General features: G+C 35.7%; 1 protein-coding gene across 2 annotated transcripts in view; it reads left to right on the forward strand.

Annotated features, from left to right (window-relative positions):
• Positions 1-14,976, forward strand: part of SUGT1 (SGT1 homolog, MIS12 kinetochore complex assembly cochaperone) — a 44,205-nt gene extending 29,229 nt beyond the window's left edge. For both annotated transcript variants that reach the window (XM_049647025.1, XM_049647026.1), the window contains exons 12-13: positions 4,303-4,484; positions 14,856-14,976. In XM_049647025.1, coding sequence (XP_049502982.1) covers positions 4,303-4,484; positions 14,856-14,957 — 284 coding nt within the window. In that variant the 3' untranslated portion in view covers positions 14,958-14,976. The remainder of the gene's footprint in view (positions 1-4,302; positions 4,485-14,855) is intronic.
• The last annotated feature ends 1,261 nt before the right edge of the window (positions 14,977-16,237 follow it).

The raw sequence follows: 16,237 nt of genomic DNA on the forward strand, positions 1-16,237 counted from the left end.
AGTAGAAAACTAGGGTTGATTGTTTTTAACCCTTTAAGGGACAGGCTACTTTATATTGGGTCAATTTTTTTTTCTTTCTATTTTTAAAAAATTTTTTAAATGTAATTTAATTTTTTAAATTTACATCCAAGTTAGTTAGCATATAGTGCAACAATGATTTACCCATTTAGCCCATCCCCCCTCCCACAACCCCTCCAGTAACCCTCTGTTTGTTCTCCATATTTAAGAGTCTTTTATGTTTTGTCTCCCTCCCTGTTTATATTATTTTTGCTTCCCTTCCCTTGTGTTCATCTGTTCTGTGTCTTAAGTCCTCATATGAGCGAAGTCATATATTTCTCTCTCTAATTTCGCTTAGCATAATACCCTCTAGTTCCATCCATGTAGTTGCAAATGGCAAGATTTCATTCTTTTTGATTGCTGAGTAATACTCCATTATATATATTATTACGTTGGGTCAGTTTTAAGTATATGCAGTAGACAGGTATTTTTCTAATGGAATATTTAATCTGCTAGACACTCCTAGAACTACAGTCTAAGAGTGTATTTTACAGCATTGACCTCATTAATAAGAGGAGAAAAATTTCTTTTTGATTAGAGTTAATGTTCCAGTTTGATGACCAAAATGAGCTAACATTGTGTTTCAGCCACTTTTAGATTTTCCACTGCCTTCTTCTTTGACAGAAAACACATTTCCTTGTGGCACCTTTTAGAAAACCCTGAGTTAGCCAATAGATCATTTATTTTAGTTTAGTTTTATTTTGAAATAATTTTAGATTCCCCTCAAAGTTGCAGAAATACTAAGAGTTTTCATGTGCCCTTCACCTGGCTTCCCTGCATGAGAGCATCATAACTAGTCTATAGTGTAATTAGCAAAACCAGGAAATTGACACCAACAGATAGTTTTTATATTGAAGTATTTGAAGTTGGTATTTAAGCTCTTAAGCTTCTGCTTTCACACTTGATTTGAAAGACATAGGAAAGATGTTATGTAGTTCTTTTGGGGCTGACTCTCTGGGATTTGGGGGCTGAGGTTTATATATATAGTTCAAATATTTTTTTTAAAGAAACACTTTAAATGCCATATATCACTGAATTCTAACAAAAGCCCTCTGAATTAGACAGCCCTATTTTATAGGCTCAGAGAAGAAGCAGATTGCTTAAGATCACCTGGCAATTTTCATTGTCGAGGACTGAACCCTGGTCTTCAGGATCTGGGTCTGGTTCTTACATAAACTCTGTATGTGATACTGGTTGTTGCTGCATCTTCTAACACTGGAAAATCTGCTGACATGAGTATCTTTGCAATTGTTTGATATTATAATGAATGAGCAAGGAAGTTAGGTTACTATCCCTCAGTAGTTTATCTTTCATCTACAGGTGTTAAAATTTTTCTGAGATTAAACCTAAAGATTTTTAGTGTTACAGTTGCAGAGTTTTTCTAAACACAGTGCCTTGGATATTTCAGATGTTATTCCTCCTGTCCTGGTATATTTTTGTAAGGAATTAATATGCTTGTCAGATTCCTGTGTCCTGCAAGCTGGAGACTGCAGATAAGGGCAAGTTGCTTAACACGTTTGAGCCAGTTTTCTTGTGTGTAAAGTGGAAATTAGAATCTGTGTTTTCATTCTCTGGGGAGTCAGCATTAGGATTAATTAAACCCATGTTATTTTAGGCTCTTAATTTACTGTAACCTGCATTGTTTTGTTTGTTTGTTTTCTTTGGCTACTAGTGAAAATGTACATAGATCAAGAGGGGATTACTGGTAGAGAAAGAGTAGATTGGAAAACCATATGCTTAACCTAAATAAAACTGTGTGAGGTATTATGGTTTGGTTTAGTTTTTCTGGGAAATAGATAGGGAGAAAGTTGGTTTATAGGCGAAGAGAAAGGATGGAACAACAGAATGAACAGTTAGTGGTTTCTCATTTCTGAACTATTTTGAGGAATGGGAGATAGAGAGGCAGTAGTGGAAGAGGGACATTCAGTGTGTCCTAATATATTTATAATAAATAATAAATATATATATATTTTTTTAACGTTTATTTTTGAGAGAGCGCATGAGCAAGGGAGGGGCAGAGCCAGGGAGGGACACAGAATCTGAAGCAGGCTCCAGGCTCTGAGCTGTCAGCACAGAGCCTGACCTAGGGCTCGAACTCACAAGCCGTGAGATCATGTCGGACCCTTAACCAACTGCGCCACCCAGGCACCCCTAGATAGTTTTTTTTAGTGTGTCCTAATATATTAATAGAGAAACTTTGAATCAGGTGTTTTTTAAAGCTTTGTAGCTACACTTTCCAGTATAGTCACTACTGTACGTACTGAGCATTTGAAATGACCAGTCTGGATTGAGTTGTGCTGGAAGTATAAAACACAGATTTTGAAGATCTTATGAAAGGAAAATTACAACATGTCTTAATATATTTATATTGATTTTGTGTTGAGGTTGATACAGTTTTAAATATATTAGGTTAAATATTAAAATGCATTTCATCTGATTCTTTTTAGTAATGTGGCTACTAGAAATTTTTAAATTATGTGGCTCACATTTGTGCCTGCATTGTATTTCCATTGGAGAGTAAACAGCACTGCTCTTATAGCTACTATGTAGATTAGTTTTTAATTATTTGTGTGGGGCGGGGTGGGGTGAAGGGGCTCTTGATTCCATTAGTCTTTAGGGTAGTCTTGGCAGTGCCCTGAGCCCCTGGGCTAGTCAGTAGCCTGTCTGGCTGCAAGCAGCTTCCATTAACTTCAATGTGCCCTACAGATACTAATGTTTTCTATGTGTGTGTGAGTGGACATTGAGCTCTGGATTATTGCCTGGTGTATTTTTCATCATTCAAGAAGAATTATTATTTCCTATCGAAGTAATCAAATATTTTAACGTGGGGAGAGGATGGAGTCTTAACTCACTAATTGTATGGATAATTACTTATATTTTCAGTTTATACTTACTCTGAAAGATACAGGAGTACCTCAGAAAAACTAAGCCACATTTTTTATTTAAAGTTTATTTATTTGTTTTGAGAGAGCACATGAGCAAGTGAAGGGCAGAGAGAGAGAGACAGAATCCCAAACAGGCTCTGCATGATCAGTGTGCGGATCCTGACACAGGGCTCAAACTCATGAAACCATGAAATTATGATTTCAGCCAAAATCAAGAGTCAGATGCTTAACCAACTGAGCCATCCAGGCACCCCAAGGAAAAGCCACATTTTTAACATTTATTAAAATCTCATTTATAAGAGAAATTTCTTAAGCATCATTTTAAAAAACACTATTTAGGGGGATGGGAGGGAGGGTAAAGTGGGTGATGGGCATTGAGGAGGGCACCTGTTGGGATGAGCACTGGGTGTTGTATGGAAACCAATTTGACAATAAATTTCATAATAAAAAAAATAAATACAAACACTATTATTATTATCTTTTATTATTTGTACTATTTTTGCAACTTTTCTATAAATATAAAAGTTCCAGTACACTTCTCACCCAGTCCCCCCCATTATTAACACAAAGAGTCTGTTTTTAATCTAATCTTGGGTAATGTACCAAAAATGTACACTTTATTTTGCTCAAAAAAAATTCCCAGATTTTACATTATACTAACTGATTCAGTTTTGATAAGTGTAAGTCTGTTGATGTATATATCAGAAAGATATTTATTAGAGGGGTGCCTGGGTGGCTTAGTTAAGTGTCTTGATTCTTGATTTCAGCTCAGATCATGATCTCACATTTTGTTTTTTTTTTTGTTTTTTGTTTTTTTTTAATTTTTTTTTCAACGTTTTTATTTATTTTTGGGACAGAGAGAGACAGAGCATGAACGGGGGAGGGGCAGAGAGAGAGGGAGACACAGAATCGGAAACAGGCTCCAGGCTCCGAGCCGTCAGCCCAGAGCCTGACGCGGGGCTCGAACTCACAGACCGCGAGATCGTGACCTGGCTGAAGTCGGACGCTTAACCGACTGCGCCACCCAGGCGCCCCATCACATTTTGTGAGATAGAGCCCGCGTCAGGCTCGATGCTGACCGCGTGACAGCGTGACAATCCTGCTTGGGATTCTGTCTCTCTTGCTCTCTGTGCCCCTCCCCAGGCCTCTCATAAATAAATAGATAGATAGATAAATAAAACACTGTCTCTCCCCCCCTCAAAATTAATAAACTTTATCCAAAAAGGCATTTGTTATAAATATGAAATTCAGTGAACTATAAACTGTTACAATGTTCTTTATACCACAGTCACAAAGTTTACATATTTTTGACATAGTCATCACGTGTTGATTAATCACTTCTATCTTTTTTACTCCATAGATGTAAAGAACTTATATCCATCATCATCTCATTATACAAGAAATTGGGATAAATTGGTCGGTGAGATCAAAGAAGAAGAAAAAAATGAGAAGTTGGAGGGAGATGCAGCTTTAAACAAATTATTTCAGCAGATCTATTCAGATGGTTCTGATGAAGTGAAACGTGCCATGAACAAATCATTTGTAAGAACATACGCTTGAAAAAAGCATACTTTAGTAGTAAATTTCAGAAAATTTAAAAGAAATTAGGCAATTTTAAACAAAATTGCATGTACTGTGGTTTTGAATAGGCTTCATCTGAACATTTCTTCCCGCTCTAAACTTAGACTAATTATTGAGGAAGTTGGAAACTTGTGGGGTAGTTGAGAAGTAAGTGGTTTATTCCAAATAAATATTTTTTAGTCATTAAGTTAGAACTTGGAAAGCTTAAGAAATACTCTAATTATGGTAGTTGGATTTATCACGGTAGCTGAAGGTGCTTCCATTAGAACCATGTATAGCCTCAGTGTCAGAGATGAAGAACATAGAGGGGAAACTTCCAGAACAGTGTTTGGCAAGTAGAAGGTGCATGTTAATTATTCATTGGTTTGTTAATAATTTTGTCTATTGAATAAGAAAATTTAGGTCTTTGCCAGACAACAGATACCACCTAATTAGGCCTCAAGTTTTGGAATTTTAATGACAAGTCCTCACTGTAGAACTGTATTGATTATTTTGCTTGAAGATGTAATCCTTTGACTTTTACCAGTAGCTTTGGAAATGTCACTCTTCTTTCAAGGGATATTCAAATTAGCATTTAGTTAATGTCTTAGAAACTCAGATATTCCACATAAGTTACTATGTCATAACTTGTCATGATTCAACTTTTCACTGTTGACTTAAAAAGGTTTTCTTTAAATTTCTTACTTTGAGATAATTGTGGATTCATATGCAGTTATAAGAAATAATATAGAGAGGTCCCTTGTATCCTTTACATAGTTTCCCCTAGTGGAATCTCCTTGTAAAACTACAGTATCACAACCATGTTATTGATAGTTAGGACAGAGAACATTTCCACTGCCATAGGATTCCTTTGTTCGTGTCATTTTATAGCCATACCCACTTCCTTCCACCCCTTCCCCTCTTTAAACTGTGCCACTACTAATTTGGCAAGTCTTTGGGAGATACATAGTTTGCAAATATTTTCTCTCAGCTTGTAGTTTGTCTTCTTACTTTCTTGATGGTCTTTTGCAGAGCTAAAGTATTTAATTTCGATGAAATCCAGTTTATCAGTTTTTTCTTTTATGGATCATGCTTTTACTATCAAGTGTAAGAACTCTTTGCCTGGTTCTAGATCTGAAAGACTTCTGCTGTGTTTTTCCTTTCAATAAAACTTTTATACTTTCACTTATTACATTGAAGTCCATGATCCATTTTGAGGTAATTTTTATATAAAGCAGAGATGTAGGTTGAGGTTTTTGGGCGGGGGGGGGGGGGGTTGTTTTTGGCCTATGTGTGTTCAGTTGCTCTAGACTGCTTGTTGAAAAAGCTGTCTTTCTTCCCTTGAACTGTTTTTGTGTTGTTCGAAAATCAGTTGAGCGTATTTGTCTCAGTTTATTTTTGGATTCTCTGTTTCATTGATCTGCATGTCTATCCCTCTGTTAATACTAGTCTTGATTATTTTAGCTATGTTACTTTTGAAACCAGGAAGTCATTCCTTCTACTTTATTCTTCATTTTCAAAATTGTTTTAGATATTCTAGTTCCTTTGTGTTTCCACATAAGCTTTAGAATGTTTTGTCTGTAGGTACCAAAAAATCCTGTTGAACAGTATATAAATTTGGAGAGATTGACATTTTTATTGTGTTGAATTTTCCAGTCCAATCTTTGATTTCTTCATCAGTATTGTGCAATTTTCAGCACATCCTGTACATGTTTTGCAAGATATACCTAAATATTTAATTCTTGTTTTGAGTGATTGTAAATGGTATTGTAGATTTAACTTTGGTGTCATGTGCTAGTATTTAGAAATACAGGTTTGTTTGTTTGTTTGGTTGGTTGGTTGGTTTATCTTATATTCTGACCTTGTTGAACTCACTTATTCTGGGAGATTTTTTGGTAAATTGCTTGCGATTTTCTAGGTAGACAGTCATATTTTCAAATAGGGACTTGTTTTCCCCTCCTGATATTTGTGGCTTTTCTCTCCATATTGCAGTGGCTAGAATTTGTGGCACTGTGTTGAGTAAGAGTGGTGAGAGTGGATATTTATGCTTTGTTCCCCAGCTTAAGGGAAAACCATTCATTCCTTCACCATTAAGTAGGTTAGCAGTAGGTTTTTTGTAGATGCTATATCAGGTTAAAAGTTCTCTATTCCTTGTGTGAGATTTTTATCGTGAGTGGCTGTTGACTTTTTGGAAGGTAGCAGTTAGGCTCACCACTATACCACCAGCACTGCACAGCTGTTGGCTGTTAGCTTTTTGAATTTGAATGCTTTTTTTCTGCAGTGATCAATATGATTATGTAATTTTTCTTCTTTAACCTGTTAACAGTGGTGATTTTGTATGATTAATGTGACTGATTTCAACTAGAACCAGCCTTGCATCCTTTGGATAAGCCTCACCTGGTCATAGTGTGTAATTCCTTTTATGTGTTCTTCAATTCTATTTTCAGATACCTTGTTAAGGATTTTTGTATCTGTATCATGAGGGATATTGGTCTGTAGTATTCTTTTTTTATACTGCCTTTGTCTGGTTTTGGTATCAGTGTAACACCAACTTCATAAATGAATTAGAAAGTGCTCTATCCTCTTCGGTGTTTTAGAAGAGATCGTGTAGAATTGGTGTTAATTTTTTCTTTAGTGAAACCATGTAGGCCTGCACATTTCTTCTTTTGGTGTGATTTTAAATTACAAATTTAATAGTTAATAGGATTGTTCAGATTATCTATTTCATATTGAGTGTCTTGTGGCAGTTTGTGTTTTTGAGCATTTATTTTGTTTTATCTAAGCTGTAGTGATATGTGCGGAGGCTTTAGTGATACTCCATTTCATTCCTGTGATGGGAATTTGTCTTTTTTTTCCCCCCCAGTCTTGATGTAGAGGTTTGTCAATGTTAGTGAATTTTTTTCAAAGAATCAACTCTTTGTTTACTTCATTTTTTTTCAACTTTTTATTATAAATTTCGTTCATTTCTGCTATTTTCTCCTATCTGCTTGCTTTGGGTTTATTTTGCTATTTTTTTTAGGTTGTTCAGATGTGAATTTAGATTATTGGTTTGATACTGTGTTTTCTTTTGTGTGTGTTTATGCTGTAAACTTCCTTCTTAGGGTTTTAGCTCTCTCACAAATTCTAATGTTATATTTTCATTCAGTTTTATATGTATTTTGATTTCATTTGAGACATCATCACATGGGTTGTTTAGAAGTATGTTGTTCAGTTTCCAAGTGTTTGGAGATTTCCATGTTATCATATTATTACTGGTTTCTAATTTTATTCCATTGTGATTTGAGACCATGTACTTTATGATTTACATTCTTTGTTTTATTGCCCAGCGTTCAGTCTATTTCAAGTGTATGTTTCACTTGAAAAGAAGGTATATTTTGTTGTTGGGAGGAGTGTTGTAGAAGTATCAATTTTATCTTTTTTTATTTTTTCTATTTTTTAATTTTATTTTTTAAAATTTACATCCAAATTAGTTAGCATATAGTGCAACAATGATTTCAGGAGTAGATTCCTTAGTGCCCCTTACCCATTTAGCCCATCCCCTCTCCCACAACCCCTCTAGTAACCCTGAGTTTGTTCGCCATATTTATGAGTCACTTATGTTTTGTCTCCCTCCGTTTTTATATTAGTTTTGTTTCCCTTCCCTTATGTTCATCTGTTTTGTCTCTTAAAGTCCTCATATGAGTGAAGTCATGATTTTTGTGTTTCTCTGACTAATTTCACTTAGTATAATACCCTCCAGTTCCATCCACGTAGCTGCAAATGGCAAGATTTCATTCTTTTTGATTGCCGAGTAATACTCCATTGTATGTATATACCACATCTTCTTTATCCATTCATCCATCAATGGACATTTGGGCTCTTTCCATACTTTGGCTATTGTTGATAGTGCTGCTATAAAACATGGGGGTGCATGTGTCCCTTTGAAACAGCACACCTGTATCCCGTGGAGAAATGCCTAGTAGTGCAATTGCTGGGTCATAGGGTAGTTCTATTTTTAGTTTTTAGTTTTTTTTTTTAATGTGTATTTTTGAGACAGAGAGAGACAGAGCATGAACGGGGGAGGGTCAGAGAGAGGGAGACACAGAATCTGAAACAGGCTCCAGGCTCTGAGCTGTCAGCACAGAGCTCGACGTGGGGCTCGAACTCACAGACCACGAGATCATGACCTGAGCTGAAGTCGGCCGCTTAACCGACTGAGCCACCCAGGCGTCCCACTATTTTTAGTTTTTTGAGGAACCTCCATACTGTTTTCCAGAGTGGCTGCACCAGCTTGCATTGCCACCAACAGTGCAAAAAAGATCCTCTTTCTCACTTCCTTGCCAACATCTGTTGTTGCCTGAGTTGTTAATGTCAGCCATTCTGACAGGTGTGAGGTGGTATCTCATTGTGGTTTTGATTTGTATTTCCCTGGTGATGAGTGATGGTGAGCATTTTTTCATGTGTCGGTTGGCCATCTGTATGTCTTCTTTGGAGAAGTGTCTATTCATGTCTTTTGTCCATTTCTTCACTGGATTGTTTTTTGGGTGTTGAGTTTGATAAGTTCTTTATAGATTTTGTATATTAACCCTTTATCTGGCATGTCATTTGCAAGTATCTTCTCCCATTCTGTCGGTGGCCTTTTAGTTTTGCTGGTTGTTTCCTTTGCTGTGCAGAAAGAAGCTTTTTATTTTGATGAGGTCCCAGTAGTGCATTTTTGCTTTTGTTTCCCTTGCCTCCAGAGATGTGTTGAGTAAGAAATTGCTGTGGCCAAGGTCAAAGAGGTTTTTGCTTGCTTTCTCCTCGAGGATTTTGATGGCTTCCTGTCTTACGTTGAGGTCTTTCATCCATTTTGAGTTTATTTTTGTGTATGGTGTAAGAAAGTGGTCTATGTTCATTCTTCTGCATGTCGCTGTCCAGTTTTCCCAGCACGACTTGGTGAAGAGACTATCTTTATTCCATTGGATATTCTTTCCTGCTTTGTCAAAGATGAGTTGGCCATACGTTTGTGGGTCTGTGTCTGGGTTCTCTATTCTGTTCCATTGGTCTGAGTGTCTGTTCTTGCGCCAGTACCATACTGTCTTGATGATTACAGCTTTCTAATACATCTTAAAGTCCAGGATTGTGATGCCTCCAGCTTTGGTTTTCTTTTTCAAGATCGCTTTGGCTATTCGGGGTCTTTTCTGGCTCCATACATGTTTTAGGATTGTTTGTTCTAGCTCTGTGAAGAATGCTGGTGTTACTTTGATAGGGATTGCATTGACTATGTAGATTGCCTTGGGGAGTATCGACATTTTAACAATATTTTTCATTTCCAGGAGCATGGAATCTTTTTCCATTTTTTTTGTGTTTTCTTCAATTTCTTTCATAAGGTTTCTATAGTTTTCAGTATATAGATTTTTCACCTCTTTGGTTAGATTTATTCCTAGGTATTTTATGGTTTTTGGTGCAACTGTAAATGGGATCAATTCCTTGATTTCTCTTTCTGTTGCTTCATTGTTGGTATATAGGAATGCAACCGATTACTGTGCGTTGATTTTATTTCCTGAAACTTTGCTGAATTCATGGATCAATTCTAGCAGTTTTTTGGATCTTTTAATTTTTGGTTTATCTTGATATTCTTGTGAAATCTGTATCCTTGCTGATTTTGTCTTATTGTACTGTCAATTTTTGCTTCACATATTTTGCAGCTCTGTTTGGTGCATATGCATTTAGGATTGCTGTATCTTCATGGTGGATTGGCCTTTTTTAACATATGTATATGTCATTCTTTAGCTCTGGTAATTTTCTTTGCTCTGATATTAATATAGTCAATTCTTCTGTTTTTTGATTGTTTGCATGATGTATCTTGTTCCGTTCTTTTATTTCCAACCTATCTATATATCATGTTTAAATTGATTGATTCCTACTATTTTAAAGGGAATTTCTTAGAGACAGCAAATGGTTGGGTTATGTTTTTTAATCTCTTCTGTCAGTCACTGTCTTTTAATTGATGTATTTAGATCATTTACATTTAATTTTTGATATGTTAGGAGTTTAAGTGTACCATTTTATTTTTGGTCTGTATTTTGATTTTGTTTTTCCTATCTTCCTGTGAGTACTTTTGATTATTTTTTAATTTCATTCTGATTTATGTATATTTTTTAGTGTGTCTTATTTGTATAGCATTTTTAGTGGTAGCTCTGGATATTACAGTAGCCATATTATACATAGCTTATCATAGTTTACTGGTGTCATTTTTCTTGTCAGTTTGAGTGAAGTATAGAAACCAGACCTCCCTCTATGTTCTTTACCCTTTCTCATTTATAATTTTCACAAATATTTCCTCTACGTACATTTAGAACCACATCATACAGTGTTATATTTTCACTTAACCATCAAACATAATTTAGAAAGCTCAAGAGAAAAAACAAATTCTATTATATTTACCTATATTTTTACCTTTTTTCATTTGTAATGTTTTAAGATTCTGTCATTTGTTCTTTCTTTAGAGAACTTTCTTTAACCATTCTTTTAGATCTGCTCATGACAGATTTTCTGTCAGCAAGGATTTCTTTGGGTTTATGCTGACTGGGGTTTGTTGAATCTGTAGGTTTAGGTGTCTTGACAAATTTGGGAAATTTTCGGCCATTATTTTGTTGAGTAATTTTTCAGTTCTGCCTCCTTTGTCTCCTTCCTGGAACCTGATGATATAAATGTTAAATACTTTGTTAGAATTTTCGCACATCCCTGGGACTATCTTCATTTTATCTCTTTTCTCTCTTTGTTGTGCAGATTAAGTGATCTGTATTGTCCTGGTTTCAAGATCACTGATTCTTTTCTCTATCCCTTCTATTCTTTAGCCTATCTGCTTACCTTTTTATTTCAATTGTAGTTTTAATTCTAAAACTTTCCGTTTGACTGTTTTTTGTGTCTTTTTTTCTTTGCTGAGTTTTTCTATTTATTTTTTTCAAGTAACTTCATAATTCTCAGTTAAAGCATTTTTACTATGACTACTTTAAAATCTTTATCAGATAATTTTAACATTTCTGTCATCTCAACATTAGCATCTATTGATTGCCTTTAAAAAAAAAAAAAGTATGAAAGTTTCCTGGTTCTTGGTGTTTTTTTTACCAACAACAAGTGATTTTCATTTGAAACCTGGACATTTTCATGTTCTGCTGTGAGACTGGATCTTATTTCACCCCTCCATCTCAGTTGGCTTTCTTGCCCAGCCGCTCTGGCAGAGGAAGGGAGGGCATTCCTTCATTATTGCTAGATGGAAGTAGAAATCCAGATACCCTAATCAGCCTCCTTATACATCTCAGGCATCCCCTTGTTACTGTTGGCAATGGGATAGATATTATATCTATGTGATTTTCACTAGCACCACAGGTGGCAGAGGAGGTGGGTTCATGGTAGCCCAGCATGGATGGAAGTCTAGGCTTCCCACTCAGCCTTTGCTGGCCTTGGGTGGGATTGGAACCATAGTTTTTATCTGTGGTGTTTAGCTGCAGTGGAGTGATTATAATCTAAAACTTTTCTGTCTTCCTAAGTGGTCTTTTTGTCTAATTTTTTTGCTAGAGAAATCAGGTTTTTGTTGGAGCTTTTTTTGTGCCTCTTAGTGTTTCCAGCTTCTTCAGCAGCAGCTGTAAGACATGAGACAAAAAAGAAAACCCAGAGACTCACCACCATATTATGTTGTTCCCTGGCTCCCAAGGTCCCTAGCTGATTTGTTTACTTCCCTTCATCTTTTAGAGTTTTCTTATGTCTGTTTACATATGTGTAATGTCAGAGATTTTTAATAGTACTTTATGGGAAGAATTGGCTAAAGTACATCTACCCTGTGTCCCCTAGGAAGAGAAGTCAGTTTCAATATTGACTTTTTTAAGAGTGTGCTGGACAGAATATTGTGTAAAATTTCAAAGATTATAGAATCTGCATCCATTTTCATACAGAGGCTTTGCTAGTAGTAATTGAACCATCTACACCCATAAAACAAGCCACCCTTTGTCAGCATTGACCTAGAACATACCACGTGCTGTGGGAAAACAAACAAAATAGACTCTGATCTCCCAGTCTAATTGGGACAAAAAGACCAACATGTATAAAATACTCTGAGGGAAATGCTAAATTGGGGAAACAGATGTCTTGAGTAAATATCAAATTTGAAATTAAATCTTTCTGTAGTCTTTTTAGGAGTAGTTTGTTTCTTTTTAAAGTTTGTATTTAATGGGGCGCCTGGGTGGCTCAGTCAGTTAAGTGTCCGACTTCGGCTCAGGTCATGATCTCGTGGTTCACGAGTTCGAGCCCCGCATCGGGCTCTGTGCTGACAGCTTGGAGCCTGGAGCCTGCTTCTGATTCTGTGTCTCCCTCTCTCTCTGACCCTCCCCCCATTCATGCTCTGTCTCTCTCTGTCTCAAAAATAAAAAAAATAAAGTTTGTATTTATTTATTTTTTTAAGTTTTTATTTAAATATCAGTTACCATACATGCAATATTTCAGGTTTATAAAATAGAGATTCAGCACTTCTGTTCAACATCTGGTACTCATCACAAGTGCCTTCCTTAATCCTTATCACCTGTTTAACACATGCCCCCACCCACCTCCCCTCTGGTAGCCGTTAGTTTGTTCTCTATAGTTAAGGGGCTATTTTCTTGGTTTGCCTCTCTCTCTCTTTTTTTTCTTCTTCTCCCCTTTGCTCTTTGGTTTGTTTCTTAAATTTCACATAATGAGTGAAATCATGTGGTATTTGTCTCTGACTTATTTCAGTTAGCATATTACTCTCTAGCTCCATCGTGTCATTGTTAATGGCAAGATTTCATTCTTTTTTTTATGGCTTAGTAATACTCCATTGTATATATACCACTACTTTCTCTTTTTTTTTTTTCCTCAGATGTAGGGTTAGGTTAGGGTTTATGGCAGGGTGAGAGTATGTTCCTTATATCCTGAAGTTTAGAGAACTCTCCAGAGGGTTTGATTTAGGGTTAGAGTTAGGTTTAGGGTTTGGGTTTTAGGGTTAGGTTTAGGGGTTAGGATTGGGATTTAGGGTGTTAGTGGGTTTGTGTTAATGAGAGAAGATGTTACTTGAACAACAGTGTATACACAGTGTAGTTTAGTGAGATAAGCACAGGGCTCTTCCCATATGCTGCTAACATATGTTTACAAGCACTTACATCTTAATGAAAGAAGGCATTACTTGAAATATGCATTATACACCATGTAGTTTGATTCAAGTATAGGTCTGTTCCCACATGCAGACCATTTACAAACATACCATTTACAAACATAGGTATCAGTATTTTATTTGAAGCCTGCCATGTGCTCAACGATTGTGCTTAGATCTAGTATGTAAGTGTTGGTAAGATAGTTTTCTTGCTTTGTAGGAGCTCTCAGCTTTAGTTGGAACCAAGGGTGGGAAGCAGGTATAAAAGAAATCAGATCCTTAAAATTCTAACAGTAGTGGGATGTGTATTATATTAATGGTAACTATTTTCATGCAGAGTACAAATCCTACAAGGGTAGAGTCCTGATTAGGGTCAAATGAGGCCACAGAGAAATGGTGATAGGTCATGTTTAGAGGGTAACTAAAGAATAGAAAGAAAACTGGGATGGAGAATATCCCATGCAAAGGAACCCATGTAAGAGAGCTTGACAGAGAGTGTGGGGCATGGGGTTATATCAAGGTTCCAGTGTAATTGTATAACTTTATACATTTGCTAGCAACACAACTGGTTTTGTAAAAATGTTTAGATTTTAATAATTCGCGTTTTTTGCTATCATCCAAGTCGATGAATTTTTATTCCATTAAGATAACAAATGTCTAGAAGTTTTTTAAAATGTATTTATGAATATGCTAGGGTTGTTGGTAGGAGGTATATTCTGTAGATGGTAAATCGATAACCGGTTCTCTACTGAGATACTGATATTAAGCACCTGTGTGTGATTTGAAAAAAATTCCATGTTCCCTGGTATATATTGTCACAGAGCTTTAAGAAGGGTCTCTTAAAGTTCTGTTCAGCTACTATAGAAAGAGTTTACTTTGCCTGGTCTCTACTATCTTTAATGAAAGAGATTAAGAATTTTCTTTGGGAGCCAATTGTATTTTCATCAAAAGGTAGATGTTCCACATTACGCCTCAGTGCTGATTAGCAGAAGGAAATAAGACAGTGTGTATGAACATGATGGCTTGTACCTTACTCTAGAGTTTCCTTCTTAGGTTGTAGAGAACATGCTTAACTTCTCTGAAAAGCATAAGATTAAATCAAAATGATATCTTGTGTTTATATTGAGACAAACATAGCTTATATTTGGAACTCTATGCTTGGAACATTTTTAGAAAAATACTATTTTGATTATATGGTCCAGAGATTAATCTATTTTTATTTCTTATTGCAGATGGAGTCTGGTGGTACAGTTTTGAGTACCAACTGGTCTGATGTAGGTAAAAGGAAAGTTGAAATCAATCCTCCTGATGATATGGAATGGAAAAAGTACTAAATAAATTAATTTGCTATCACTGTATTGCATATATTCACCTAATGCCCATTGTGTATTAATATTGCATTCTTGAATTTTGAACACCGAGTATCTTTTTGAAAGGTTTTACCTCTTTACCTCTTTGTGCTTTAGAAATTATTTTCCTTCAAGTGTTCTAAGAGTCTAATGAAGAATGAAGATCCTATTTTATCACTTTTGTCCTTAAGGATTTCAGACATGCTGAAATGGAATGAAGTATCATATGCTACTAGATAGAGTAGTTCTACCTAGTTATGGAAGGTGGAGAAATCATTAATGAATATCTTGGGTTATTGCCTTATTTTTGATGAAGTATTACGTTAATATTTATTAGACTTGGCAATTTTGGGTGAGCATAGATTTTTTTCAAGTGTTACATTGTTTGCTTTTAAAAACTGCTTTTGGATGGAGTTGTAAATACAATTTTTCTATGAAGTTGTTTGGTTTATTTACCTTTTTCTTAAGTTTTTTTAATGAGAACTTTGAGAAATTATCACAGGGAATTCCTGTTTGGTTATATGCGAAATATTTGTAATTACACTGAGATTTTGGTCCTTACTTTCCAAATTCCTGTCTAAAACATAGACACCTGAGTTTAACATGCTGCAAATTTATCTGTGTCGAAGGATAATCTGTGAAATTGGGCCAAATAGTGATTCAGGAAAGCCCAACTAACCTTCTTGCTGTTTTTTTTTTTTTTTTTTTTTTTTTTTCCTGCCACATCAGGAGTCCTGAAATAACTGGTAGTTTGGTTTGGTTTGGGGTTTTGTTTTTTTGTTTTTGTGTATTTTTTCTTTATTAGTCCTTCTCATGTCCCCATGGTTACTTTGGTTTCTGTGGTTTAGGGTAGCTGCTGAGAGAGTAAATTAACAGGTATACATTTAGTATGTACTCTGTTTCTAGAGTATATAGATACCATGAGAATACAAAAGGTAAAGACATGATCATTAACTTCAAAGAGCTTATAATCTAGCACAGAGAAAATTATTGATGAAAGAATTATGGAACTCATTATAAATAGTTTTGAGACAGAAAAATAGTGTTTTATGATTAAAATACTTTGCAGTCTAAGCTGTTACAGAGTGTAGGCTGTTGGTGACATGTAGGTCTGACTTTGCTTTCTGACCATAATTGTTAACTATAATGCCATAGAGGTTGGTGTCTCTCAGGTCTCACAATGTGGCACAAGGTATTACTGGGCCCTCATAGCTGGGGATAGGGTGAACAGGAGGCAAATCAACCATTGGTTCAACTTTCAGAAG

The sequence above is a fragment of the Panthera uncia genome, assembly GCF_023721935.1.
Source record: "Panthera uncia isolate 11264 chromosome A1 unlocalized genomic scaffold, Puncia_PCG_1.0 HiC_scaffold_16, whole genome shotgun sequence".
Taxonomy (NCBI): domain Eukaryota; kingdom Metazoa; phylum Chordata; class Mammalia; order Carnivora; family Felidae; genus Panthera; species Panthera uncia.